Source organism: Rhinoraja longicauda, chromosome 8 (genome assembly GCF_053455715.1).
Source record: "Rhinoraja longicauda isolate Sanriku21f chromosome 8, sRhiLon1.1, whole genome shotgun sequence".
NCBI lineage: Eukaryota > Metazoa > Chordata > Chondrichthyes > Rajiformes > Arhynchobatidae > Rhinoraja > Rhinoraja longicauda.
This window is the reverse complement of record NC_135960.1, coordinates 70,628,143-70,655,301: the sequence shown is the minus strand read 5'-3', so window position 1 is coordinate 70,655,301 and position 27,159 is coordinate 70,628,143. Positions and strand designations below refer to the sequence as shown.

General features: G+C 43.0%; 1 protein-coding gene across 1 annotated transcript in view; it reads right to left on the bottom strand.

Annotated features, from left to right (window-relative positions):
• Positions 1–2,806: 2,806 nt before the first annotated feature.
• Positions 2,807–27,159, bottom strand: part of LOC144596346 (melanophilin-like) — a 136,035-nt gene continuing 111,682 nt past the window's right edge. The window contains exons 11-15 of the mRNA XM_078404594.1: positions 24,690–24,923; positions 13,967–14,059; positions 10,886–10,946; positions 9,488–9,588; positions 2,807–5,872 (exon numbers count right to left, since the gene is read on the bottom strand). Coding sequence (XP_078260720.1) covers positions 5,846–5,872; positions 9,488–9,588; positions 10,886–10,946; positions 13,967–14,059; positions 24,690–24,923 — 516 coding nt within the window. The 3' untranslated portion in view covers positions 2,807–5,845. The remainder of the gene's footprint in view (positions 5,873–9,487; positions 9,589–10,885; positions 10,947–13,966; positions 14,060–24,689; positions 24,924–27,159) is intronic.

Genomic DNA, 27,159 nt, shown 5'->3' with positions numbered 1-27,159 from the left:
CTGTGGGAAGACGACAAGCCGGTGGAGGGAGCGTGATGCTCTGGGCAATGTTCTTCTGGGAAACCCTGGGTCTGGCCAATCACATGGATGTCAATTTGACACATGTCACCTACCAAAACATCGTTGCAGACCAGGTACATCCCTTCATGGCAATGGTATTCCCTGGTGGCCTCTTTCAGCAGGATAATGCGCCCTGCCACACTGCACACATTGTTCGGGATTGCTTTGAGGAACATGATGAAGTGTTCACAGTGTTGCCCTGGCCTCCAAATTCTCCAGATCCCAAAAGTGGTGGCGTTGCAGACAATGTGGAAAGGTGTCAAAGTGTAGAGCAGAATATAGATCAGCTGCAGAAATGCATGGACAATTGGCAGAAGGAGTTTAAGTTTAATTTGAGCAAGTGAGAGGCGTGACACTCTGGCAGATCTAAGAGGAAAGAATACAGTTAATGGCAAGACTCTTAACTGCTGTTCATTCACAAAATGCTGGAGTAACTCAGCAGGTCAGGCAGCATCTCAGGAGAGAAGGAATGGGTGACGTTTCGGGTCGAGACCCTTCTTCAGTCTGAAGAAGGGTCTCGACCCGAAACGTCACCGATTCCTTCTCTCCCGAGATGCTGCCTGACCTGCTGAGTTACTCCAGCATTGTGTGAATAAATACCTTCGATTTGTACCAGCATCTGCAGTTATTTTCTTACACTTAACTGGTGTTCGCTGCATAGAGGGATTTTTGGACCTGTCTATAACTCCCTGAAAGTGGCAGCATAAGCAGAGAGAGTTTTAAGGAAGGCATATGAAATGCTTGCCTTCACTAGTTGGGATATTGGGTATTAGAGTCAGGAAGGTATTTTGCAACTTTACGGTACTTTGGCTGCATTCGGAACATTGCGTGTAGTTCTGGTCACCCCATGACAGGAAGAACGTGGAGTCTCTGGAGAGGGCGAAGAAGAGGTTTATCAGAACGCTGCCTGGGGTGGAGGTTATTAGCTGTCAGGAGAACTTGGATTGTTTTCTCTGGAGTGAAGGTTGAGGGGAGACCTCGTACAAGTATATTAACCTGTTCACTGCCAAGTTTCGTTTTCCCACTATTGGCCATCCCTCAAGTATACTCGGGGGTGGCACTGAACAGGTTAAACTAAGGGAGGCATAGATAGGGTAGACAGTCAGAACCTAGTTCCCAGGCAGGAAATATCATAGATTAGAGACATGGCTTTAAGGCGAGAGGGGGCAAAGTTTAAAGGAGATGTGCCAAGCCAGTTTTTACAGAAAGACACATAGGTTCATGGAACTTGCTTCCAGTGGTGGTACTGAATAGGAAAGTGGTATTTAAGAGGCTTTTAAATGGGTACATGGGTATATATTCCTTCCTCAGGCTTCACAATTTGCAACTCTTCAAGCCTTTTGTCTCACACCTGTTTTTAAATCTCTGGCCCTTGTCCAACCATCTGCCTATCAACCATACCCCCCCCCCCCTCTTCATCTGTGTCTACCTATTACTCTGTCCTAGCTTTGTCCTGCCCTCTTCTCTTCCAGCTTTCTTCCCCCACCCTCCCGATCAGTCTGAAGAAGGATCCTAACTCAATACATCGCTTTAGTTTAGTTTAGTTTAGAGATACAGGCCCTTCGGCCCACTGGGTCTGCACCAAACAGCGATCCCCGCTCACATTAACGCTATCCTACACGCACTAGGGACAGATTACACTTATACCAAGCCAATTAACTTACAAACCTGTACATCTTTGGAGTGTGGGAGGAAACCGGAGATCTTGGAGAAAACCCATGCGGTCGCATGGAGAACGTTCCTTATAGACAGCACCCGTAGCCGGGATCGAACCTGGGTCTCCGGCGCTGCAAGCGCTGTAAGGCAGCAACTCTACCGCTGCGCCCACCTCCCGTCACTTGTCCACATTTTCCAGCAATGCAGCCTAACCCGCTGAGAGACATGCATCCTAGTTTATCTTATCGAAACGTATAAGATTATTAAGGGGTTGGACACGTTAGAGGCAGGAAACATGTTCCCAATGTTGGGGGAGCCCAGAACAAGGGGCCACAGTTTAAGAATAAGGGGAAGGCCATTTAGAACTGAGATGAGGAAGAACTTTTTCAGTCAGAGAGTTGTGAATCTGTGGAATTCTCTGCCTCAGAAGGCAGTGGAGGCCAATTCTCTGAATGCATTCAAGAGAGAGCTAGATAGAGCTCTTAAGGATAGTGGAGTCAGGGGGTATGGGGAGAAGGCAGGAATGGGGTACTGATTGAGAATGATCAGCCATGATCACATTGAATGGTGGTGCTGGCTCGAAGGACCGAATGGCCTCCTCCTGCACCTATTGTCTATTGTCTATTATTGAGTGATGCAACTAACAACGGTACAGATCCTTCTTAGATGCACAGATGGCGTTAGAAGCCCAACGACTTAAATTCTCAAAAGTGAATTTGATAATGTGAGTGATGACTTTCAAAAGACCTCCGAAAATCCATTGTACAAGAGGTGATCAAAATTATAGCTCATGGGATTAAAGAAACAGGAGTACCACAGATACAAAGTTGCGTTAGGTATGGAAAGCAGAAATAGATTAATGAATTGAAGGTTTTTAGTTTAAACGAAAATATGCAAAGCTGGGGTCAAAATTAGACCCATATGTCTATTTATCTTAAGATTCTGCAATACAGCATATTTCAAAGCTTGAAGATAATATACACAACTTGGAAATTTAATAAGCAATGAGGATAATAATAATATCGTTTACATATCATAGAAATGTGCAAAATAATAGGCACATGGTAGATGAACTAATTATATACAGCGATAACCACAATATTCTCACCAATTCTATCCATAACTATATATTTTCCTTAATATCCAAAATATGAGTATAGCTCAAATTCAGGAATAAACTTTTATTGTGCATTTCTTCAAAGAATGAAGCAGAATACATGATTAAAATTGGAATCATTAGGATTATACGTTAATCTTTAAGGCATTCACCTCTTCATTGCAAAATTCTTCAGAGTTGTGACTAGTGGATATATTCTTAGGTTCTGTCAGAGAATAGAGACTCAGTTTTTTCTGGAATGGGCCAAGTTTATCATGAAAATGACTTGCTCCATGTTGCTTATGGGTTGCTTATCAGTTAAGCTTATGGGGCAGTCCACCCCCCCCCCCCCTCTCCTTCTTCAGCCACTGAACTAGATGGTTTATATTTTAATTTTGCAATCACTTGCGTCTCCAACAATTTTGGCTGGAAATTTCTCGAAGATAAACTATTTACTGGGAGACCAATTTTTACAGTACATTTTCATTTCGTTTGTTAAATACAATTGTTCCTGATGAATTCGTGTTTCCAAAATAAATGTTCAGAACGTAAGGCATCATTTCAACAGTTACAACCATCAATTTCTCAACACATCCCGATTCAGGTTTCACAATCGATGCCGATCTCAATTTAATAAGACTTTCTGTACTTCAATCAATGATTTTTCTGTTGATGGAATGTGTGCAATATTTTTAAAAGAAACAGAATCCATTACACGGTGGTGCAGCGGTAGAGTTGCTGCCTTACAGCGCCAGAGACCCGGGTTTGATCCTGACTACAGGTGCTGTCTGTGCGGAGTTTGCACGTTCTCCCCGTGACCGCGTGGGTTTTCTCCGAGATCTTCGGTTTCCTCCTACACTCCAAAGACAGGTTAATTGGCTTTCTATAACATGTAAATTGCCCCTAGCATGTGTAGGATGGAGTTAATGTGCGGGGATCGCTGGTCGGCGCGGACTCGGCAGGCCGAAGGACCTGTTTCCGCGCTGTATCTCTAAACTAAACAAGGCCAGACCTGTTTTCAAACCAACAGATTTAAAGAAACCTCAATGGGGAAGTGTAAAGTATAACTATCAGCAAGATATATAAACGTGTGTTTGTCTTTAGTGAGATAAATTGTGAAGGGGACTGGTTTTAATTGTGAAGGGGACTTTGATTTTAACACAGCATTTTCATTCTTAATTATAGGAATTTTTGATAAATTTCACAAATATTACATATGGTTTAATAAATTATAAAAGCAAAAGGTCATAGGCTAGATAAATTAATAACATTTGGCATTTTTATGAAGCAATGGACAGGAAATTCAAAGCAGTTTTATCTTACATAGTAGTAGCTGCTGTGGATAATACATCAAGACTGAAACCTGGGATAATACTTAAGCACTCATCAGAAGGTGTACAAACACTATTAAATATCTATAGGGGAACCAAGTGGGATATTTAACCTTTGATAGAAATGAGAAACCAAATAAGATCTTAACTCATCGTTTTAGTTTATGTTGGTTGGTTGGACAAACTGAAAGCAACATAGTCAATATGACTTAGATGAAGGGATTAAAAGTAACATTAGCAAATTTGCAGATGACACAAAGCTGGGTGGCAGTGTGAACTATGAGGAGGATGCTATGAGGATGCAGGGTAACTTAGACAGGTTGTGTGAGTGGACAGATGCATGGCAGATGCAGTTTAATGTGGATAAATGTGAGGTTAACCAGTTTGGTGGTAAGAACAGGAAGGCAGATTATTATCTGAATGGTGTCAAGTTAGGAACAGGGGACGTACAACGAGATCTGGGTGTCCTAGTGCATCAGTCACTGGAGGTAAGCATGCAGGTACAGCAGACAGTGAAGAAAGCTAGAGGAATGTTGGCCTTTATGACAAGAGGAGTTGAGTATAGGAGCAAAGAGGTCCTTCCGCAGTTGTACAGGGCCCTAGTGAAACCAATCCTGGAGTATTGTGTGCAGTTTTGGTCTCCAAATTTGAGGAAGGACATTCTCACTATTGAGGGAGTGCGGAATGGCGGGACTGTCGTATGTTGAAAGATGGGAGCGACTGGGCTTGTATACTCTGGAATTTAGGATGAGAGGGGATCTTATTGAAACATATAAAATTATTAAGGGATTGGACACGCTGGAGGCAGGAAACATGTTCCCGAAGTTGGGGGAGTCCAGAACCAGGGGCCACAGTTTAAGAATAAGGGGTAGGCTATTTAGAACAGAGATGAGGAAAATCTTTCTCACTCAGAGAGTTGTGAAGCTGTGGAACTCTCTGCCTCAAAAGGCAGTGGAGGCCAATTCCCTGGATGCTTTCAAGAGAGAGTTAGATAGCAGATAGCAGATAGCAGAGTCAGGGGGTATGGGGAGAAGGCAGGAACAGGGTACTGGCTGTGGATGATCAGCCATGATCACGGTGAATGGTGGTTCTGGCTCCAAGGGCCGAATGGCCTATTCCTGCACCTGTTGTCTATTGTTTATTGTCTAAATCCTGTTCAGGATTTATAGCTAAGATCACAAACTGAAAATTATGGAAGATCGTTCCAAAGAAATGGTAAGGATAATGGCAGCAAGTGGATCATTATATCCCAACACCTCACAACCGAGGTCATTTATCTCATGTAGATCAGGAATTAAGGCTGGATCTGTCTTTCAATTCAGTCACCCAGTAGACAGTATATTTAGCAATTGGGCTATGGTGATATCTTCATTAGATGTGTAAAATTATAACAAAAGAAGTGTTGCTAATGTATAATATGTAATATATTGCTGTTTCAAAACATTTGAATTTGTACGAGCTATACAACGGTCACAACATGGTCAATTGCACATGCATATATTTCCATGCAAAGGATATCCATCTGTCAGAGGTTCAATTGTGCGTAACCCTGCATGAAAGAAACAATAAGCATACAAGCTCTTTTTGTACTATGTATCATTTAGCAAGCCGATCGCTCCTGAAAATTAGGATTCTTAGCCTCATTCTGGAAACCTTGTGCATTTTTCAAAGCTGCAGCATGCGTGTCACGTCGGTGGCTTTTTCATGGTTGCATTGACATGACTGGTTTCTGTTCAGCAAACAAACACATAAGGATGATTATTTATGGAGAACAATAATGAGTAAGAATAACAAGATTAACAAACCTCGGTTTTTAAGGTGGTACTATTTTTCCATCTACAAGCCTGTTGCTCAGGCCCCACTTTGCAAACCATATCTGGTTTTGTATTTCAGTCTTAACTGGGATAGAAACTGCATTTCTATCTCTTAAACATCAAACAGATTACAATCTCTGCTTTACCTCAGGAAAGAGGGCAAAACTGTAACATTTTTTTAAAAAGCCTTTGATGTTTTACATGCCTGAAATGGACGTAAAATATTACCAAACAGTGAAAGGTGGCGGTCTGATCCGACTCTCATGAATGATTCCTCAAATCTTTAACTCGTCCAGTTAATGCAGAAATATTATGCTCTGTATAGCAATAAACACATTTATTAAATGTTTTTTTGAATGTGTGTTGTTTGTCAAATATCAGAACTATAGATAGATTTATTTTCCATATCGTTTGCAAAGTTGGGTTGTTGTTGTTTAAATTAATTAAATTATTGCATCGTATGGGAGGCGCATTCCCAATCTCGTTGTACCCCTGTACAATGACAATTGTCATTGTCATCCGCTCTGCTGCTGCCAATCTCCTATCCCCCCCCATCCGGACCAAACTCAGATCCTGGGGGGACAGGGCTTTCTCCATTGCTGCTCCCACCCTATGGAACTCACTACCCCAAACTGTCAGAGACTCCTCCTCACTCACCACATTCAAAACATCACTGAAGTCTCACCTGTTCAGTACTGCCTTCAACCACTGAAGGTCACCTCACCTTCTGTCTCCTTTCTCTGTTCGTTTACTTATTTATCTATTTATTCACTTCCCTATGTTCTTTAAATCCCTGTAAAGCATCTTTGAGTGTATGAAAAGCGCTATATAAATGTAATGCATTATTATTATTATTATTAATAAAGATATATTGTATTGTATTGCATTGTAAACCTGATCACAGCCCATTTTGTTCCTGAGAGCTGTGCTCCATGCTTACTCGAAGATAGAACTACTTTAAAATTATGTTTTCATCAATCTACACGGCATCATGGTACCCAATTTAGCAAGCATAGAGGAATCAGGCACTGGCTTCTTTCTATACTGCATTTTATTTCCCCCAATCAATATGTACAGCTTTACTTCCCACTCCTGCAGAAGCAAATCTGGTCCACCATCCCCACCTACATCTGCAGATAGATGCCTCCACCTGATGCACAGAAATCACCCCCCTTCCACAGTAAGGACCACCATTTTGAAAACTGTTTCCGAGTTTAACTCTGGGAGAGTAGAGGCCTAAGTTGGAGTGCAAGTGGAGAACACTGGCACACTGAAATAGGGTTGACATTTCTCTCCCAACCTGAAGGAGAATCGGCTCTACATTCAACTGGAATGTCTGGCAGTACGAAGAAAGACTGTGTAGGAAGGAACTGCAGATGCTGGTTTACATCAAAGATAGATACAAAATGTTGGATTAACTCAGCGGGATGGGCAGCATCTCTGGAGAGAAGGGATAGGTGACGTTTCAGGTTGAGACCATTCTTCAGACTGAGAGTCGGGGAGAGGGAAACTAGAGATAGGGAAGGGCAAGGTGTGAAAACGACAGATCAAAGCAGACGCTGCTCAAGGAAGTGCAGAATGGTTCATTGTTGGCTAAGGGGAAGGTGACAATGGGGCATACAATCAGTAATATTAATCGTGAGGACAGTGAAACTAGTCTGAGAACTAGGTTGGGGGAGGGATGGAGAGAGAGGGAAAGCAAGGGTTACGAAGTTAGAGAGATCAATATTCAGCAGAAAGATTTGGATATTTAATAGTAGAAAGCACTTATTTTTATAATAGGGATTATTTACAAATTTTCTTTAAAAAAAACCCCCACCAAACCAAACAAGGAATTCTGATCTTCGATATGATGCACTTCAAAAAGAGGATCGTGGGTCTGTTCCTGTGACTCACCACCATCTCTGCAGTTTAACTAGCAGTTGTTGAGGAAACTGAATTCCACCCCAGGCATTATCTTTGAGCTGAGCTGGCCATGAATGCAGACCAAGAACCATGCAGCAACACAGTCATAGAACGAAACAGCATGGAAACAGGCCCTTCGGCCCTTGGCCACAACGGCCAACTTGACCCATCTACACTAGTCGGACCTGCCTGCGTTTGGTCCATATCCCTCCAAACCTGTCCTATCTATGTAACCGTCTAACTGTTTCTTAAGCATTGGGATAGTCCCAGCCTCAACTACCTCCTCTGGCAGCTTGTTCCATACACCCACCACTCTTTGTGTGAAAAAGTTACCCCTCAGATTCCTATTAAATCTTTTCCCCTTCACCTTAAACCTACGTCCTCTGGTCCTCGGTTCACTTACTCTGGGCAAGAGACTCTGTGCATCTACCCGATCTATTTCTCTCAAGATTTTATACACCTCCATAAGATCAGCCCTCATCCTCCTGTGCTCCAAGGAATGGAGTCCCAGCCTGCTCAACCTCTCCCTATAGCTCACACCCCTCGAGTCCTGGCAACATCCTCGTAAATCTTCTCTGTACCCTTTCCAGCTTGACAACATCTTTCCTATAGCCGCAGCTGCGGCTCACCGGCATTCTCTCTGTCTTTGTTATCGTTTAAATGTATGTTTTGATTTATTTTTAGCTCTGTATATGTGGGGGGTGGTGGGGGGTGGGGGGGTGGGGGAAACCTTTTTTTCTAATCTCCTCCTCAACGGAGATGCGACCTTTACCGTGTTGTGTCTCCGTTCGCGCTACGGCCTAACACTGTGGAGTTGGCGGCCTCCAGCTGGGATCGACCTTGAAGACTCCGGTCGCAGGGTCTGGACTTACCATCTCGGAGGCTTTGGCCGTGGGCCCTGCAGACCGCAACATCGGGAGCTCGCAGGTCCCTGGCTGGCGACCGGCTTTCGGGAGCTCCAGCCGTAGCAGCTTCAACCACCCCGAAGCGCGAGGTTCGATCGACCCGCTTGCAGGGCCTTCATCGCCCTGCGTGGCTCGGCCGCGGCACTTTCCATCGCCCGGTGGGGGCTTAGGACCTTCATCGGCCTGCTCGGCTCGGCCTGGGACTTTCCATCGCCCGGCAGGGGCTTCAAAAGTTGGGAGCCTCATTCGCCTCGAGGCAGCAGTTTGACTGCCTGACCGCAGGAGAAGAATGAGGAGGATATAAGACTTTTCTTTGCCTTCCATCACAGTGAGGGTGTGCCTGGAGCAATCACTGTGATGGTTGTTTGTGTTAAACTGTAATTGTGTGTCTTGTGTTCTTTATTGTCTACTGCCGGACCCTGACGTGAGAGGACGCTGGCGCTGTTTGTTCGCCGCTTTTCCGTCAGGACAAATCTTTTGTTTGTTTGTTTGTTTTTATGTCTTGTTTGCTCTGTAAAGCGTCTTTGAGTATCCTGAAAAGCGCTATATAACATAAATGTATTATTATTATTATTATTATTATTATTATAACATGGTGCCCAGAACTGAACACAATACTCTAAATACGGCCTCAAAAATCTGCTGAGAATTCTTGCTATATTATGCAGAGATTTGTACTTCTTTGCACACTCAAGACCCACAGCGAGGTCCTTAACATACCCCGAAAACCTGGTCCAATCTTCGAGTCTTTTTGCTTGGGTTCCTTTGTGTGAGTGATCCTTTGTACTGCTTATTTTGCTCACGTGCTTCATTCTTGACCGCTATGGAAAAGGAGTATTATTTACTACACCTCACTACATCTGTACATCTGTCAGCATCAGGAATTAGGTCGAGATTATATCCTCCGTGGGGGAGAGGGCTGACATGAATCTAAACAGATTGGATTCATTATAAAGGGGATTGAGAGAGTGGATTGAAGAAATATTTCATGTAAGGAACAGTTCAAATCTATGATAGACACAAAATGCTGGAGTAACTCAGCGGGACAGGCAGCATCTCTGGACAGAAAGAATGGGTGACGTTTCGGGTCCAGGCCCTTCTTCAGACCTATGAAGTTCAGATCTATGATTGTCAATATAAAACAGTCATTAATTAAAGGCCATTGGATATGTAGGGGAAACTCCTTTAACCAGAGAGTGGCGAGAAGGTGGAACGTGCCTGCATTCGCAGAGTGAGGGTGGCTGATCAAACAAGCAAAACAAACAAAAATGACTTGTTGGTGGAATAAACTGAAGAGAAGGGGCTTTTGTTGTGTTACAAACATCGCCAAGGACTGTTGGACTAAATGGCCCATTTGGAAACATTTACAGTTCAATGGCATATATGCAGAATGCAAGAGGGAGCAGAGAGAGGAACAGGAAGAAATGCAACTGAAGAGTAAACTACGATTTTAAAACAAAGTGGAAGAGGGAATAGGAGATTGTGCAAGAATGTTAAGGATTAGAAAGCCTGGAAGCAATCAAGGGGAAAGAAACTGGATTACATTCAGAATTGGTAGGATGACATGGTGGAGGGGAATGCAAATAAAGGACTGGAAAGCGATTAGCATCGTGAGAAATGGGGGTAGAATAAGATAATGGGAAAGGCAGATTTATCAGAACCAGAAGATTTAAAAAGAATTGCCGCTGCTGAAAGTCTACGATGCGGTCTGAACTGTTGAGTGGTTTCAGCATCTTCTGTGTTTTTATAGCACATCTGAACATCTTTTTGCATCGATGTTTCACTGAAGACTATCAAATCCAATTTCTGTTGCAATCAAAATGATCACAAGTACACTCTTGTAGTGTAAGAAAATAACTGCAGATGCTGGTACAAATCGAAGGTATTTATTCACAAAATGCTGGAGTAACTCAGCGGGTCAGGCAGCATCTCAGGAGAGAAGGAATGAGTGACGTTTCGGGTCGAGACCCTTCTTCAGACTCTGAAGAAGGGTCTCACCCCGAAACGTCACCCATTCCTGACCTGCTGAGTTACTCCAGCATTTTATGAATAAATACAAGTATACTCTTCATACATATTTACACAGTTAAATGAAAATTACGACCATTCCTAACTTACTTTTTGATATGCTATTTCCAGTTGAATTTTTTCTCGAAGGAGGGTCCGATACCATCTTTGCCTGTAAAAGACAAATACATTGGTTAAACATTGGTTGTTGAATGAATCAGCATTCAAGCATATCAGTCAAAACAAAGGGTGCTTGTTGATTTTCCATGCAGAATTAGGATCTTCATGGGAATGATAAATGTGACCAGTGCTGTTGAAGAGGTCTACAAGATCACGAGAGGCATCGATCGGGTAAATGCACAGTCTTTTACCCAGAGTAGGGGAATCAAGAACCAGAGGAGATAGGATTATGGTGAGGAGGGGGGAAGATTTAATAGGAATCCATGGATCAACTTTTTTACACAAAGGGCGGTGGGTGTATGGAACAAGCTGCCAGAGGAAGTAGTTGAGGCAATTATTTTCACACCATTTAAAAGACATTTGGATGGGTACATGGACAGGATAGGTTTAGAAGGATATGGACCAAATGTAGGCAGGTGGGACTAGTATAGATGGGGCACGTTGGTTGGCGTGGGCAGGTTGGGCTAATGGGACTGTTTCCCCTCTGTATGACTATGACAAATTAGTTACATGGTCTCCTTCTAATCCCCAGCATCTGATCTTTTCAAATTGTTAGGGATTATATTTCAAACCACAAGGGGTTGAAAGTAATTCATTATTTATAGGAGTAATACAACAAATTAATATTTTCTATTATGTTGCCCATCTGAAAAACAGTAACCTTTTTATCAGGGGAAGTTAATAACCACTGTTACTTTGGTATTTATAGGGCGGCACGGTAGCGCAGCGGTAGAGTTGCTGCTTTACAGCGAATGCAGCGCCGGAGACTCAGGTTCGATCCTGACTACGGGTGCTGCACTGTAAGGAGTTTGTACGTTCTCCCCGTGACCTGCGTGGGTTTTCTCCGAGATCTTCGGTTTCCTCCCACACTCCAAAGACGTACAGATATGTAGGTTAATTGGCTGGGTAAATGTAAAAAATAAATAAAATTGTCCCTAGTGGGTGTAGGATAGTGTTAATGTGTGGGGATCACTGGGCGGCACGGACTTGGAGGGCCGAAAAGGCCTGTTTCCGGCTGTATATATATGATATGATATGATATGATATGATATGATATGATATGATATGATATGATATATGATATATGATATGATATGATATGATATGATATGATATGATATGATATGATATGATATGATATATATGATATGATATATATGATATGATATGATATATGATATGATATGAAAATATGAAGAGATTATTTCAATAATTTTGGTTTATAAAATTCAATACAGTTATTTTATTTGTGGGAAAGAACTGCAGATGCTGGTTAAAATCGAAGGTGGACACAAAATGCTGGAGTAACTCAGCGGGACAGGCAGCATCTCTGGAGAGAAGGAATGGGTGACGTTTCGGGTCGAGACCCTTCTTCAGACTGAGTTACTCCAGCATTTTGTGTCTACCCACAGCTATTTTATTATTTTGTTCATGGAATATGGACATCATTGACACAGCTGTTATATAGTGTCCATCTCTACTTGTCCTGGACTGAGAAGGCAGTTAAGAATCAACCAGATTCATGGTCTTGAGTCGCACATAGTTCAGGATGGTAAGGATGGTAGATTGTTTTCCCTGAAAGACATAGTGAATCCAATGTGTTTTTTTTACTATAGTGCAGCAAGTTTATGGCCACAATTGCTAATATTAGTCTTTTTATTTCAGATTTATTGGTCAAAGACCACTTTTGTCAAAGACCAATAATCCAATCCTTGGAATATAGACCAGTCACTTACACTTAACTACTGTTTTCCTGCACACTTCAGTGTGGAAACCAGGTACTACAATTACCATGACAGGTGATGATACTGCTTGCCAAAGCAATGCGTCTCAATAGTTAGAAACATTCAATTACTTTAAAAGATAAGTGAATAACATATGTGTGGGAAAGAACTGCAGATGCTGGTTTACACCGAAGATAGACACAAAATGCTGGAGTAACTCAGCGGGACAGGCAGCATCTCTGGAGAGAAGGAATGGGTGACGTTCCGGGTCGGGACCTTTCTTCAGACTGAGAGACGGGAGTGAAGATAAGGAAGGATAAGGTGCGAAAACGAGACATCAAAAGAGATGCTGTTCAAGGAAAATGTAGAATAGATCATTGTTGGCTAGGAGAAGGTGACAACAAAGACAACAGAGACAAAACGTAATCGGGGGACAGTCAGACTAGGCGGAGAACTGGGAAGGGGGAGGTATGGGGGTAACAATAGACAATAGACAATAGGTGCAGGAGGAGGCCATTCGGCCCTACGAGCCAGCACCGCCATTCAATGTGATCATGGCTGATCATTCTCAATCAGTACCCCGTTCCTGCCTTCTCCCCATACCCCCTGACTCCGCTATCCTTAAGAGCTCTATCCAGTGAGGGGGAGAATGAGATATGTTTGTCTAATATGTCAAATACAGAACCTAGAAGACTATTATTTCCAACAATCTGTTTCAGTTGAGCAAAAAGACTGTTACAACATTTTATCTCATGCCCTAACCTCTCCGCACCTCATTAAATCCTGGCTGAGAATGTAGACACTTCTGTATCTTTTTCAGGTGATCATACTTCAAGATGGAGCTCATGAAGACAGTGCCCACAATGCTGCTCAGCAGGGAGCCTATCTCCTCAGCTGATTCTCCATGCAGATACATCATGTAGTTGGCTTGAAGATTGGAGGTAATTACTGAAGGCTGGTTTTCCCTCGACTTGACCTTTCAACAAATTGTAACTCCATCAAATGCAGCCTGGCCAAGATCAGCTAATTGAGTCAAAGCCGTGAATTGAATCTCCAAATTGTCCCACCTTTTGAGTCATAGGGCCATAGAATCACAGAACAGCGCAGCATGGAAATAGCCCCATTGGTTCACCTTGTTCATGCCGGCAAGTTAGCATGCTGGGCTAGCCCCATTTTCCTGTATTTGGCCTATGGCTCTCTAAACCCTGTTTGTGGACTGACCCTATGTTACCCAATATTATTTAGCAGCTATCAATGGCAATGTTCCATGTTACATCCATACACGCACCTGTGTACCCTGGTGGCTTTTAGGTTTTTCGGGAAGTGAGGCATTCATCCCAGCAACATTCAGAGCTGCTATCCAGTTTTCTACTTGTGAAACCTGCAGTACAAAATCGCACTGACATTTCAAACAATGCATTGAGATTCCTTGGTTAGAGATACTGTACATCTTTTGTCTTTTTGTCCCTCTGCAGTTCCTCATATACCATTCTTTGATGAATTACCAAACAATTCGGGCAGCACGGTGGCGCAGCGGTAGAGTTGCTGCCTGACAGCGCCAGAGACCAGGGTTCGAACTTGACCACAGGTGTTGTGTGTATGGAGTTTGTACGTTCTCCACGTAACCGCGTGGGTTTTCTCCGAGATGTTCGGATTCCTTTCACGCTCCAAAGACGTACAGGTTTGTAGGTTAATTGGCTTAGTATAAATGTAAAAAAATGTCCCTAGTGTAGGGTTGTGTTAATGTGCGAAGATTACTGGTCGGTGCAGACTCGATGGCTGAAGGGCCTATTTCCGCGCTGTATCTCTAAGCTAAATCCCTGGTTACAATCAAACCTTATATTCATGGCTTCCTTCCATGGCTCTTTACATTGTCATTACGTGGCTCAATCAAGAGAACAACAAAAACATTATGGAAGAGAGTAAATCTAATTAAAACATATCTGTTGCAATGTATATAGTCGTAGAGTGCACACAGAAACCACAGATGACCACAAATTCAGAAGCCCAGTGTTTTTTTTTGCAGCAATACTTACCTGGAAGCATTTATTCCCCCTTGTTACAACCATTTCCAACTTTAATTGTGTCAACTGTGAACTTCAACAAGGCACATTATATCATAAATCACCTTCCCACATCTAATATGATGTCCGTTTCAGATGTAATTGAAATGATATCAATTTCCCAGACATTGCTCCTTTTGAAATGTTACCAGAGGCATTAGTGAAGGTTTTAATAGTGGCACTCAGGCTGGGACCTGACTTGGATAAACCATATTCCTTACATCAACCCTATTACTCTAACTTCCAAAATATTCATACTTGCATCCACCAATCCCTCCTAACCCGTCAATTGGCCTAAGTCTCAAGGATCCCAATTTTCTAACTTAATTAGCTCATCCCCAACTCCGTCCAAGTTCCTTAGCCTGTTAAGTGCTCAATCTTATTACCTATTGTTAACAAGGCACCAATATTTGCACAGCCTTCAATTCCCTTCCTAACTAATTACAGACCATGTTGCCCAGTTATATCCAGTCAGTTAACACCACCACCTACTACATTATAACTCAGATTCCAAACAAAGGTTTTCATATGTTCATCAGTGATAGAAGCAGAATTAGGCCCTTCAGCCCATCAAGCATTCAATCTACTCCACCATTCAACCATGGTTGATCTATCTCTCCCTCTTAACTCCATTCTCCTGCCTTCTCCCCATAACCCCTGACACCCGTACTAATCAAGAATCTATCTCTGGCTTAAAAGTATCAATTGACTTGGCGTCCACAGCCTTCAGTGGCAATTAATTCCACAGATTCACCACCCTCTGACTAAAGAAATTTATCCTCATCTCCTTCCCAAAGGAACATCCTTTTATTCTGAGGCCATGACCACTATTGGTCCTAGACTCTCCCACTGGTGGAAACATCCTCTCCACATCCACTCTATCCAGGCCTTTTCTCTTGCCCTGATGCATTTCTGTTCAGGGAAGGTGTTGCCAAATTATAATGTGCCATTGAGGGATGTTTCAAGGCCAGAACTCTCACTTCTCACATTCCAGGAATGTGAGGAAGTGCTGTGTGTTGTTTCTGCAAACCTACAATTGGATATCTTTGAACTTTGAATTGGCACCACTGCCTTTTAAAGTTGACTTTAGAAGAAGAAAACATAGATTGATTATAAAAGTCTCCCCATGTTTCTCCAGTGAGTAGCTCAGTCATATTCAGTCTGATCATTTGACCATGCTCTTAATGGCTGTGATGCTCAGTAAAGGAGTATCAGTTGTATGTCCTATTTCTGAACAAAATCCAGTGGCTCCACTGTAAGTAGACAATTCAGGACACAATCTGTTTCTGCTGCAATTACCAGAACATTCACAGCCAAGGTTCAGGCATAAACAACAACCATTTCAACAAGACAATGAGTTTGTTTGCCAAGTCCTGATCAGTCAAATGGGAAATACATAGCAAGCTTTAGCTAGTGGAACTGATGGTCAAGACCTGGCTCTGACATCAAGGGAATCAGTGAGGTTGAAAGAGAAGACACTCTTTTCAGGGATTGAGAGCTGGATGTTTAGATTTTTTTAGGTTTTTTAGATTTTAGAGATACAGCGCAGAAACAGGCCCTTCGGCCCACCGGGTCCACGCCGCCCAGCGATCCCCGCACATTAACACTATCCTACACCCACTAGGGACAATTTTTACATTTGCCCAGCTAATTAACCTACAAACCCGTACGTCTTTGGAGTGTGGGAGGAAACCGAAGATCTCGGAGAAAACCCACGCAGGTCACGGGGAGAACGTACAAACTCCGTACAGACAGTTACAAGGAATAGATTCACGGATGTGGACTACATTACTGCTGCCAAACCAAACTTGGGGAGAGTTCAGAAATGGCTCCGTGTCCCAATGGAAGAGTAAGAATTGAGAACAATACGGGTTCACAAATCTCCCTTATGTGAGATTGAATGCATCTCCTGTTCCTGCCAAATCAAAGAGCACTGAGCAATGCACACGAGATACAACACATGCAGTGAAACTTGATGGGATGTCTCTGCCAAATAGGAAATTATCAGGTTGATTGTACATGAGATAGACAATAGACAATAGGTGCAGGAGTAGGCCATTCGGCCCTTCGAGCCAACACCGCCATTCAATGTGATCATGGCTGATCGTTCTCAATCAGTACCCCGATCCTGCCTTCTCCCCATACCCCCTGACTCCGCTATCATTAAGAGCTCTATCTAACTCTTTCTTGAAAGCATCCAGAGAATTGGCCTCCACTGCCTTCTGAGGCAGAGAATACCACAGATCTACAACTCTCTGAGTGAAAAAGTTTTTCCTCACCTCCATTCTAAATGGCCTACCCCTTATTCTTAAACTGTGGCCCCCTGGTTCTGGACTTCCCCAACATTGGGAACAAGTTTCCTGCCTCTAGCGTGGCCAATCCCTTAATAATCATATGTTTCAATAAGATCCACTCTCATCCTTCTAAATTCCAGTGTATACAAGCCTAGTCGCTCCAATCTTTCAACATACGACAGTCCCGCCATTCCGGGAATTAACCTAGTGAACCTTTATTCAGATAAAATATCCAGCTTCTGCTGCAAGTTCTGTAAATTACTGTTAGTGAACTAAAGTACAAATCACCTGCTTTTAATATTCCATTTGTACCAACACATTTCAAAGGCTTTTACCCCATCCAATCTATATATAGATACCGATCAGCCAAAACATTATGACCTGATGAGCCAAAACATTATGACCACCTGCCGAATATGCTGTTGGTCCTCCGTGTGCAGCCCCATACGCAGCAGGGTGCGATGCACTGTGTATTGTGACACATTCCTCCCGTGACCACCATTAACATTTTCTGTGACTTGTGCCACAGTAGACCTTCTGTCGGTTCGGACCAGATGGGATAGCCTTCGTTGCCCTCGCGCATCGATGAGCCTTGGGCGCCCAATACCTTGTCGCCGGTTTGTGGTTTGTCTCTCCTCGGACCACTGTCGGTAGGTACTCACCACTGCTGACCGGGAGCACCCCACAAGCCTTGCCGTTTCAGAGATGCTCTGACCCAGTCGTCTGGCCATAACAATTTGGCCCTTGTCAAAGTCGCTCAGGTCTTTACTCCTGCCCATTTCTCCTGCATCCAACACATCAACTTCAAGAATTGACTGTTCACTTTCTGCCTAATATATATATATATATATATATATATATATATATATATATATATATATATATATATATATATATATACAGGTGCCATTGTAACAAGATAATCAATGTTATTCACTTCGCCTGTCAGTGGTCATAATGTTTTGGCTGATCGGTGTATGTATTGTGAGTATGCGTGTATAGATATACACACATATATATATATATATATACACACACTGATTTTTTTCTCATTTATTATCTTGTTTACAGTGCACTATGTTTACATATTCTGTTGTGCTGCTGCAAGTAAGAATTGCATTGTTCTTTCTGGGACTTTTGACAATGAAACACTCTTGATTCTTGACTGGATGGTCGCTTGGGGATTTTTGTATTCATTTGTGGAGTGTGAACCTACCACCTCTTGACTCGGAAGCCAAAATACTAACAATCGAGCTGCAGTTGACTGTTGGCAAATTAAATTCCTTGTATGTTTACATACTTGGCTAACAAATTAATTACAATTACAATTAAAGTTATGATTCTGAGGTAATGATTCAATGCGATGCCATAGCGTGCGTCGAGTGCGTAAACAGGTCTTCCAACTGTGAAGAGGTCTTCGGTGGAATCAAGGGATATGGAGAGAAGGCAGGCACAGGTTACTGATTGTGGACGATCAGCCATGATCACGATGAATGGCGGTGCCGGCTCGAAGGGCCAAATGGCCTCCTCCTGCACCTATTTTCTATGTTTCTATGTTCTAACTTCATAATGATCTTAAGGAGCAAGTATATCCTTATATTAAGCAGCGGGTTTTTGCTGGGGTAGATTGTGATGGCAGTGCCTTTATAATATCTGAATCTTACTTTACATGTTCTAGATTTTCAATAGTTTTCTACAACTGAATGACTTGCTGGACTATTTCAAAGGTCAAGTAAAAGTCAACCACATTACCCTAAGTGTGGGGTCACACATGCCCTGGAAGGATAAGGACAACAGTTTTCTCCTTGAAGGGTGAGGTTGTCTTTTACTGCCGTTCGGCAGCTTCACAGTCAACATCGTTGGTGATAAAAATTATTAGAGATATTTGAAAGCCTGAGTTATCGAATTTAATAGCTGGACAGAATTGGAACCCGGTATTGATTGTAAACTCGTGCTTCTAGATAGTTTTTTAAGACCGTAAACAAATGATTATATTATCGCATCTACCGACACTTACTGCGGTCCACGTTTCTAACTATGGTGACTCATGTATGGGCATGGACATCGCTCACTGTACAGTCAGACACCTAAACCCCATCTTCCATTTGTTATGTGGGAGTTAATGGTGGTGGTAAAATCTCGAAAGGGTGATATTTTATGCTCTGTTTCATAGCCAGGATTTTGTGAATGATGACTGCAATGCCCTTTCTACTGTACCAGCTAAGATCTGTATTCCTTCTGGTGTTGAGGCTTCACATGGTGCACTATCATTAGGAATCTAATAGTGCTTCTATCTGCTTGTAATTCTCTGGACTGTTAACCTCCAACAACCTCGGCCCCACTTTGTGCTTGCATTTGATGAATGGGCTTTATTTCTCCCTCGTGTTCAAAACAACTAGGTTGTCCATTGAGCAGAAATACAGGGCAGGAAAGGTTGATATTTCAAAATATCTCATTCATTTCCGATCCTGTTAATAGCTTATATTCCCTGATGCTGAAATAGATCAAAAGGACATGCTTGTGTGTCTTAATATCCGAGTAGTCTACTTTAATCCATGTCAAAGCAGGCAAGGAAGAACATGCGGGCATAATACAGTACATTTAGCTGTCCAGGTGCATGCTATGCTGCTTAAATTCTAAAGGAAACTGAGACAAAAGAACCATTAGGAAACCAAAATCAGCAGAGTTGCTGTTCTGATTAATGGATTGGAGGGTTAACATCTTCTCCCTTTCAACAGATAAGCTAATGGAACACTGAAAGTACTTATGTTTCAGTTGATGCGTCCATTAGATCTGAGCACAAATATCCTACCCTTTTTACGTCAACAATGTGCCATCCCACTTGAAAATACTCTTATGGTTAAACCAGTTCTAAAAAACACAAATATTTCTGAATTATATTACGTAGGACTAACTTCTGCGGAACGCAAACAAAAGCGGTCTTGTTGATGATGTTAGCAACTTTGTTAGGGCCAAATACAACACAAAATAAATGAGAAGTAAAGCCGGAGAAAAAACATGTTGTGGTAGTGTTGGTCTTTCTGGTGAATGACCAAGCTAACCCTCCCATTCTTTGCCACAATGGTGTAGAATTGGAACAGAACATAGAACAGTACAGCACAGCTACAAGCCCTTTGGCCCACAATGTCTGTGCCAAACATGATGCCAAGTTAAACTAATTCCTCTGCCAACATGTTGATCACTGATATAAAAATACAGGTGCTATATCATTTGGCAAAGAATGTCACCAGCTATCAGTAACTATGTTTAGTTTAGTTTAGAGATACAGCACGGAAACAGGCCCTTCGGCCCACCGGGTCCGCGCCGATCAGCAATCCCCGCACATTAACATTATCCTAAACACACCAGGGGCAATTTTTACATTTGCCCAGCCAATTAACCTACAAACCTGTACGTCTTTGGAGTGTGGGAGGAAACTGAAGATCTCGGAGAAAACCCACGCAGGTCACGGGGAGAATGTACAAACTCCGTACAGACAGCACCCGTAGTCGGGATGGAACCCGGGTCTCCGGTGCTGCATTCGCTGTAAGGCAGCAACTCTACCGCTGTGCCACCATGCCGCCTATGATTGCCAACTCTTTCTGCACTCCCCAAAATCTCCAGGAATTGAAGATTCCCTAAGATAGTACTTACGATAACCTTGGAGAGAAAACAAGGGGCATTAAAACTGCACCAAGGCTCTTAAACTTCCCAATGGCATTTCTAGAAGCATGGACTACTTCCCAAACTGTTTATACTGCTTTATGTTAATCTGTGTTCTTGATTACACATTTGGTAACTGATATCTGTGTATGTTAATGCTTGGTAGAACAAGTGTAGGATAATAAACAATGGATCGCTATGGGATTCTCTTGGGACCTTGATTTAACATTTGCATCAATGTCTTGCTTGAAATGGTCTCATTGGTTAGTATAATGCTGATGGTAGTATTTTGCCCATGTGAAATGAAATAGTTATAACATAATAGAAAAGGGGGTATGGGGAGAATTATTAGATTTAGAGATACAGCGCGGAAACAGGCCCTTAGAGATGCAAATTATTAACCTGAAATGTCAACCATCCTGCTGTCTTCACAGATGCTACCTGATCCACAGAGTTCCTGCAACAGTTTGTTACTGGCTCCAGATTGCAGCATCTATGGCCTCTTATTTCTTTCTCATTGTCGTTGAGTAGGGAATTGGAGTCTTTAGGAATGATTGGCAATAAATTTGCAGGTCAGGGTAGCTTCTGATCTGGAGGAGAAGGTGAGGTGGTGATGCTTCCTGCAATGGTTGCCCTTATTTACTTTGGTGATGGAGGCTGTGTGTTTGGGAGGTGCCACTGGAATAGCCTTAATAAGTAACGTATGTGAATGGCAAGGATGCAGTTTCAAGTGCATATCTACACAGGACCATTGAGTGTGCTATGGCCTCTCCAGTTCTCCAGCTCTCCAGAGAGCAGCACTTGTTTCAACAACTGCATGACATTATTTCATCGCCAATACCTGGTCTTCTGGGGTTTCACAGAATGAGTTAGCCAATTTGCACAGTGGTCATTTTCCATTGAATACCAGTCAGACACCAAACAGAAGTGATGTTGACCCTATCAGACTGGTGGGATTTTAACCAGTATCCCATTCAAACATGATTACTGCACTTTATAAATAAGCCCTGATTGACGTGCTTTATGTATATGCCTAGGTTGATGCAAGTTGCTTGTGCTCCTCATGTCAGACAATGTGGAATTTGTGATGGACACAAAATGCTGGAGTAACTCAGCTGGACAGGCAGCATCTCTGGAGTGAAGGAATGGGTGACGTTTCGGTTCGAGACCATTCTTCAGACTGAGAGTCAGGGGAGTGGGAAACGAGAGATTATAGATGATGATACAGAGAGATATAGAACAAATGAATGAAAGATATGCAAAAAAGTAACGATGATCAAGGAAGCAGGCCATTGTTGGCTGTGGGCTGGGTGAGAATGAGTTACACACACAATGAGACTCACCAGGATGACAAAACTAGTACAACGACTTGGATGGGGGAGGGACGGAGTGAGTGAGTGGGGATGCAAGGGTTACTTGAAGTTAGAGACTTGAAGTTAGAGAGATCATTATTCATACCGCTGGGGTGTGAGCTGCCCAAGCGAAATATGAGGTGCTGTTCCTCCAATTTGCACGTGGCCTCACTCTGACAATGGAGGAGGCCCAGGACTGAAAGGTCAGTGTGGGAATGGGAGGGGGAGTGAAAGTGTTTGGCAACTCTTGAATCTGTCATGGATTCCACAATGGCAGAGCTGAGCCACTTGGCACCACAAAACTCTTTTGCTGCTTCTGGACCAATGACGTTGTGAAAATGATGTGTGTTCTTAGGCTGACGTGGGCCGTGACTAAACCAAACCGCCCTTTTTTGTGGAAATAGCGAACAAAGTAGCACAATTTCAACGATACTATAAATCAGGCTCAATTTAACACAAAAGCATTGTTTCATCCATCCCTATTTGCTCTCCTTATTGCTGGAAGTCAGAGAACTTATCTGGATAGTTCAATAGACAGCAGCAGGTCTCTGATAATCTATCTGTGGCATATTTCATATGCCTTTCAAGTTACTGAGCATTCAGTGGTTGGGAAGCATCTTAACTGAGTCCCAATGCATTACATTTTAATATCAATATAAATGGTTTGTGGCTGTTAAATTACAATCAAGAACAGTTGATTTCCTTCCCTCCTTTCACTCTCTGACTGAAAGACTGACGTCAACTGTGACACCTTGATGTCAAGCTGGCTAATATCAGATCAATTTAACATTGTGTACTCTGACAATCATTCTCATATCACGTAAGATGGTCAATTTATTTTAAATTTTATTTTTGCTCTACTTTCCTAAACTTGTCCCACTTTTAGTTTTGCTTATTTGGTCCCCATTGTCACAAAAATAAATGCTAGCATTTATTTCAAGAGGACTAGTATCCAAAAACATGGATGTAATGCTGAGGCTCTAGAAGGTGCTGATCAGGCCGCATTTGGAGCACTGTGAGCAATTTTGGGCACCATATCTGAGGAGGGATGTGCTGGCTCTGGATAGGATCCAGAGGAGGTTTACAGGAATAATCCCAGGAATGAGTAGGTTAACTTATGCCGAGCGTTGGAGTTTTGAAGGACGAGGGGGGACTTCATTGAAACTTACCAAATAGCGAAAGACTTGGGTAGAGTGGATGTGGAGAGGATGTTCCCACTAGTGGGAAAGTCTAGGACCAGAGGTCACAGTTTCAGAATTAGGAAGGAGATGAGGAGGAATTTCCTTAGTCAGAGGGCGGTGAATCTGTGGAATTCTTTGCCACAGAAGGCTGTGGAGGCCGAGTCAATTGATATTTTTAAGACAGAGACAGGTAGATTCTTGATGAGTACGGTTGTCTGGGGTTATGGGGAGAAGGCAGGAGAATGGGGTAAGGAGGGAGAGATAGATCAGCCATGATTGGCTGATGGCGGAGAAGGCTTGATGAGCCGAATGGCCTGATTCTGCGCCTATCACTTAGACCTTAAGATTTTACAAAATAGATTCTCATTCTGTCCGATAATCCTGATTTCAATTTTTCGGTGTTCTCCATGTCCATTGTTTGACCACCGTAACTCCAGACTGAGGGGCTCATCAGAAATCACATCTGATCTGCCCTCTGTGTGCATCTTTGGTAGCCTTAGGGAGGACTCAAGTTTGACGGACCGAGGGATGGTCTCCCCATCAACTCCCAGCCTGTGGGTTAATGGCGCCTAGCTTCAGATGACCCTTTCCTCTTACAAAAGAGAGAAACTGTTCTGAGATAATGAATGGGCAGCACAGTGCCACAGTGGTAGAGTTGCTGCCTTATGACTGCAGAGACCCAGGTTCGATGCTGATTACGCGTGCTGTCTGTACGGAGTTTGTACGTTCTCCCCGTGACCCACGTAGGTTTTCTCTGGGATCTTCTGATTCCTCCCACACTCCAAAGACATACAGGTTTGTAGAATAATTGACTTGGTAAAACTGTAAATTGCCATTTGTGTGTGTAGGGTAGTGTTAATGCGTGGGGAACGCTGGTTGGCATGGTCTCGGTGGGCTGAAGGGCCTGTTTCCGCGCTGTATCTCTAAACTAAACTAAACTAAACTGGGTTGGTGATAGTATTCAAATAAAATTGAATAGAATCCATGGTAGATGTGCCATCCTTTGAACACTTAAGGGTGGCCGAGAGGAGTTAATGTTTATAAGTTGTTGAACTGCCTGATTATTAAAAGAAGGTAGACACAAAAAGCTGGAGTAACTCAGCGGGACAGGCAGCATCTCCGGAGAGAAGGAATAGGTGACATTTCGGGTCGAGACCGTTCTTCAGGTCTCTACCCGAAACGTCACCCATTCCTTCTCTCCAGAGATGCTGCCTGTCCCGCTGATTTACTCCAGTTTTTGTGTCTATCTTCGGTTTAAACCATCTTCTGCAGTTCCTTCCTACACCATGCCTCATTATCAAGTCAGCTTTCAATTAGAAACACGAACGGTTCATCAAATGACTGCACGGAAACATTACTGCCAACAGATCACAACTCTACTTATCAGGTGAACTGAATGTGAAATATTCAAATACCTCAGAGTATCGCTCTGGCCTTGAATGAAAGTTCAAACCATACCTTTGGAATTTGAACGTGGGGGTCTTCAATGGATGAGCTAATTTCTCGTGGGTTTTCAGTCTTCCTTCTCAGCTCATCTTCAGATGAAGGACCTCTGTCACTTATATTGCTGGCCAACTCGTCCAATTTCTTTTTCAGCTTTCCCTCTTCCAAATCTGCGTCAGTCCAATCAAGTCCAGAGGCATCAGACTTGGCTGGAGAAGACATTTCTTGCCTGACTTTGTGGTCTGGTGACTAAAAGAAAAAATCAATGAGAATTTAAAAAAAAAAGTCAAATCACAGAATCAGGCATTTTATCCCGACCAGCATTTTCATGGAGTGCATGAGGGAACTGCAGATGCTGGTTTAAACCAAAGATAGACACAAAATGCTGGAGATGGGTGGCACAGCGGTAGAGTTGCTGCCTTACAGCGAATGCAGCGCCGGAGACCCGGGTTCGATCCCAACTACGGGTGCTGTCTGCACAGAGTTTGTACGTTCTCCCCGTGACCTGAGTGGCTTTTCTCAGAGACCTTCGGTTTCCTCCCACACTCCTAAGACGTACAGGTCTGCAGGTTAATTGGCTTGGTATAAATGTAAATTGTCCCGAGTGTGTGTAGGATAGTGCTAGTGTGTAGGGATCGCAAGCCGGTGCGGTCTTTGTAGGCCGAAGGGCCTGTTTCGCACCACATCTCTCAACTAAACTAAACTAAACTAAAATAATTTACTGTAGAATCAAACAATAGACAATGGACAATAGGTGCAGGAGGAGGCCATTCGGCCCTTCGAGCCAGCACCACCATTCAATGTGATCATGGCTGATCATTCTCAATCAGTACCCCGTTCCTGCCTTCTCCCCATACCCCCTGACTCCGCTATCCTTAAGAGCTCTATCTAGCTCTCTCTTGAATGCATTCAGAGAATAGTCCTCCACTGCCTTCTGAGGCAGAGAATTCCACAGATTTACAACTCTCTGACTGAAAAAGTTTTTCCTCATCTCCGTTCTAAATGGCCTATCCTTTATTCTTAAACTGTGGCCCCTGGTCCTGGAGAAAGGGAGGAAGGACATTTACAACTCTCTGACTGAAAAAGTTTTTCCTCATCTCCATTCTAAATGGCCAACCCCTTATTCTTAAACTGTGGCCCCTGGTTCTGGAGAATGGGAGGGAGGACATGTTGCCTGCCCTGTAGGATTGCTTTTTAAAATTGCTGTTCTGTCTGTCCCACTTACCATCTGTAATTCCCTTTCCACAGACTAGTAAATGCACTAAAAACTCAAACCAAACAAAGGGACATTTTTTTTGTTGACCAGCCTAATGCTTCCCAGCTGAATTAATTCATCAGTTTCTTTGAAAAGCGTCTTTACTTGCATCCTAATGAAAGCATACAGTAGCTGTCAACATTCTGAGGGTTAAAATGTTACAAAAGAAAATGTTTCAACCCAGTGTGTAGAGGAGAATCAGCAACAACTACTTCAAGCCTTTCTGGACCGGCTATTAGTTTTTTTTTAAAGGAGGTTTATTTAAAGGAAGTTTAGTTAATTTGCTTGATATGGAAATACACACGGCATCACATTTTTCACAAAACCCATTCTGTAAACAACTTAGTGCTCCCATCAAAGCAGCCATGTGTCATTACGAAGGACTGCACAACAGATGGCACGTAATGATTACCCGGTCCAGGAGGGCATGTTGCTTCGATCAATTTGCCTTTGAGTCATCCTCGTTGTCCTCTGTAAACTTCCTGTTCGATAATGTGATCAACAAAAGGGAACGCGGCTGGAATCTACTATCCCGAGAAACCATGGTCGCCTGGTGCTTCAGGAGGGAACTTTGTCTGAGCATTCAGTATTACCCGCACTGTTTCATGAAAATCATCTTCTAAATTTGGGCGGCATGGTGGCGCAGTGGTAGAGTTGCTGTCTTACAGCGAATGCAGCGCCGGAGACTCAGGTTCGATCCTGACTTCGGGCGCCATCTGTACGGAGTTTGTACGTTCTCCCCGTGACCTGCGTGGGTTTTCTCCGAGATCTTCGGTTTCCTCCCACACTCCAAAGACGTACAAATTGACTGGGTAAATGTAAAAATTGTCCCGTGTGTGTGTAGGATAGTGTTAATGTGCGGGGATCGCTGGGTGGCGCGGACTCGGTGGGCCGAAGGGCCTGTTTCCGTGCTGTATCTCTAAATCTAAATCTAAACATTTCCAGGACCATTAAAAACAATTTCTGCAAGACCTTTGGATGTCAAGGCCTCAGCAATGTTGCATTCATTCTGATTATATCAAGGGATGTTTAAGATGTTTCCTCATTCCTAACTAACCTCCAACTGGAAAGGTGATAGACACTCCTCCCACAGCCCCACGTAGACAGTTAGACAGGTACATGGATAGAAACATGGAACCATAGCAAATAGGTGCAGGAGTAGGCCATTCAGCCCTTCGAGCCAGCACCGCCCTTCAATATGATCATGGCTAATTATCTAAAATTAGTACC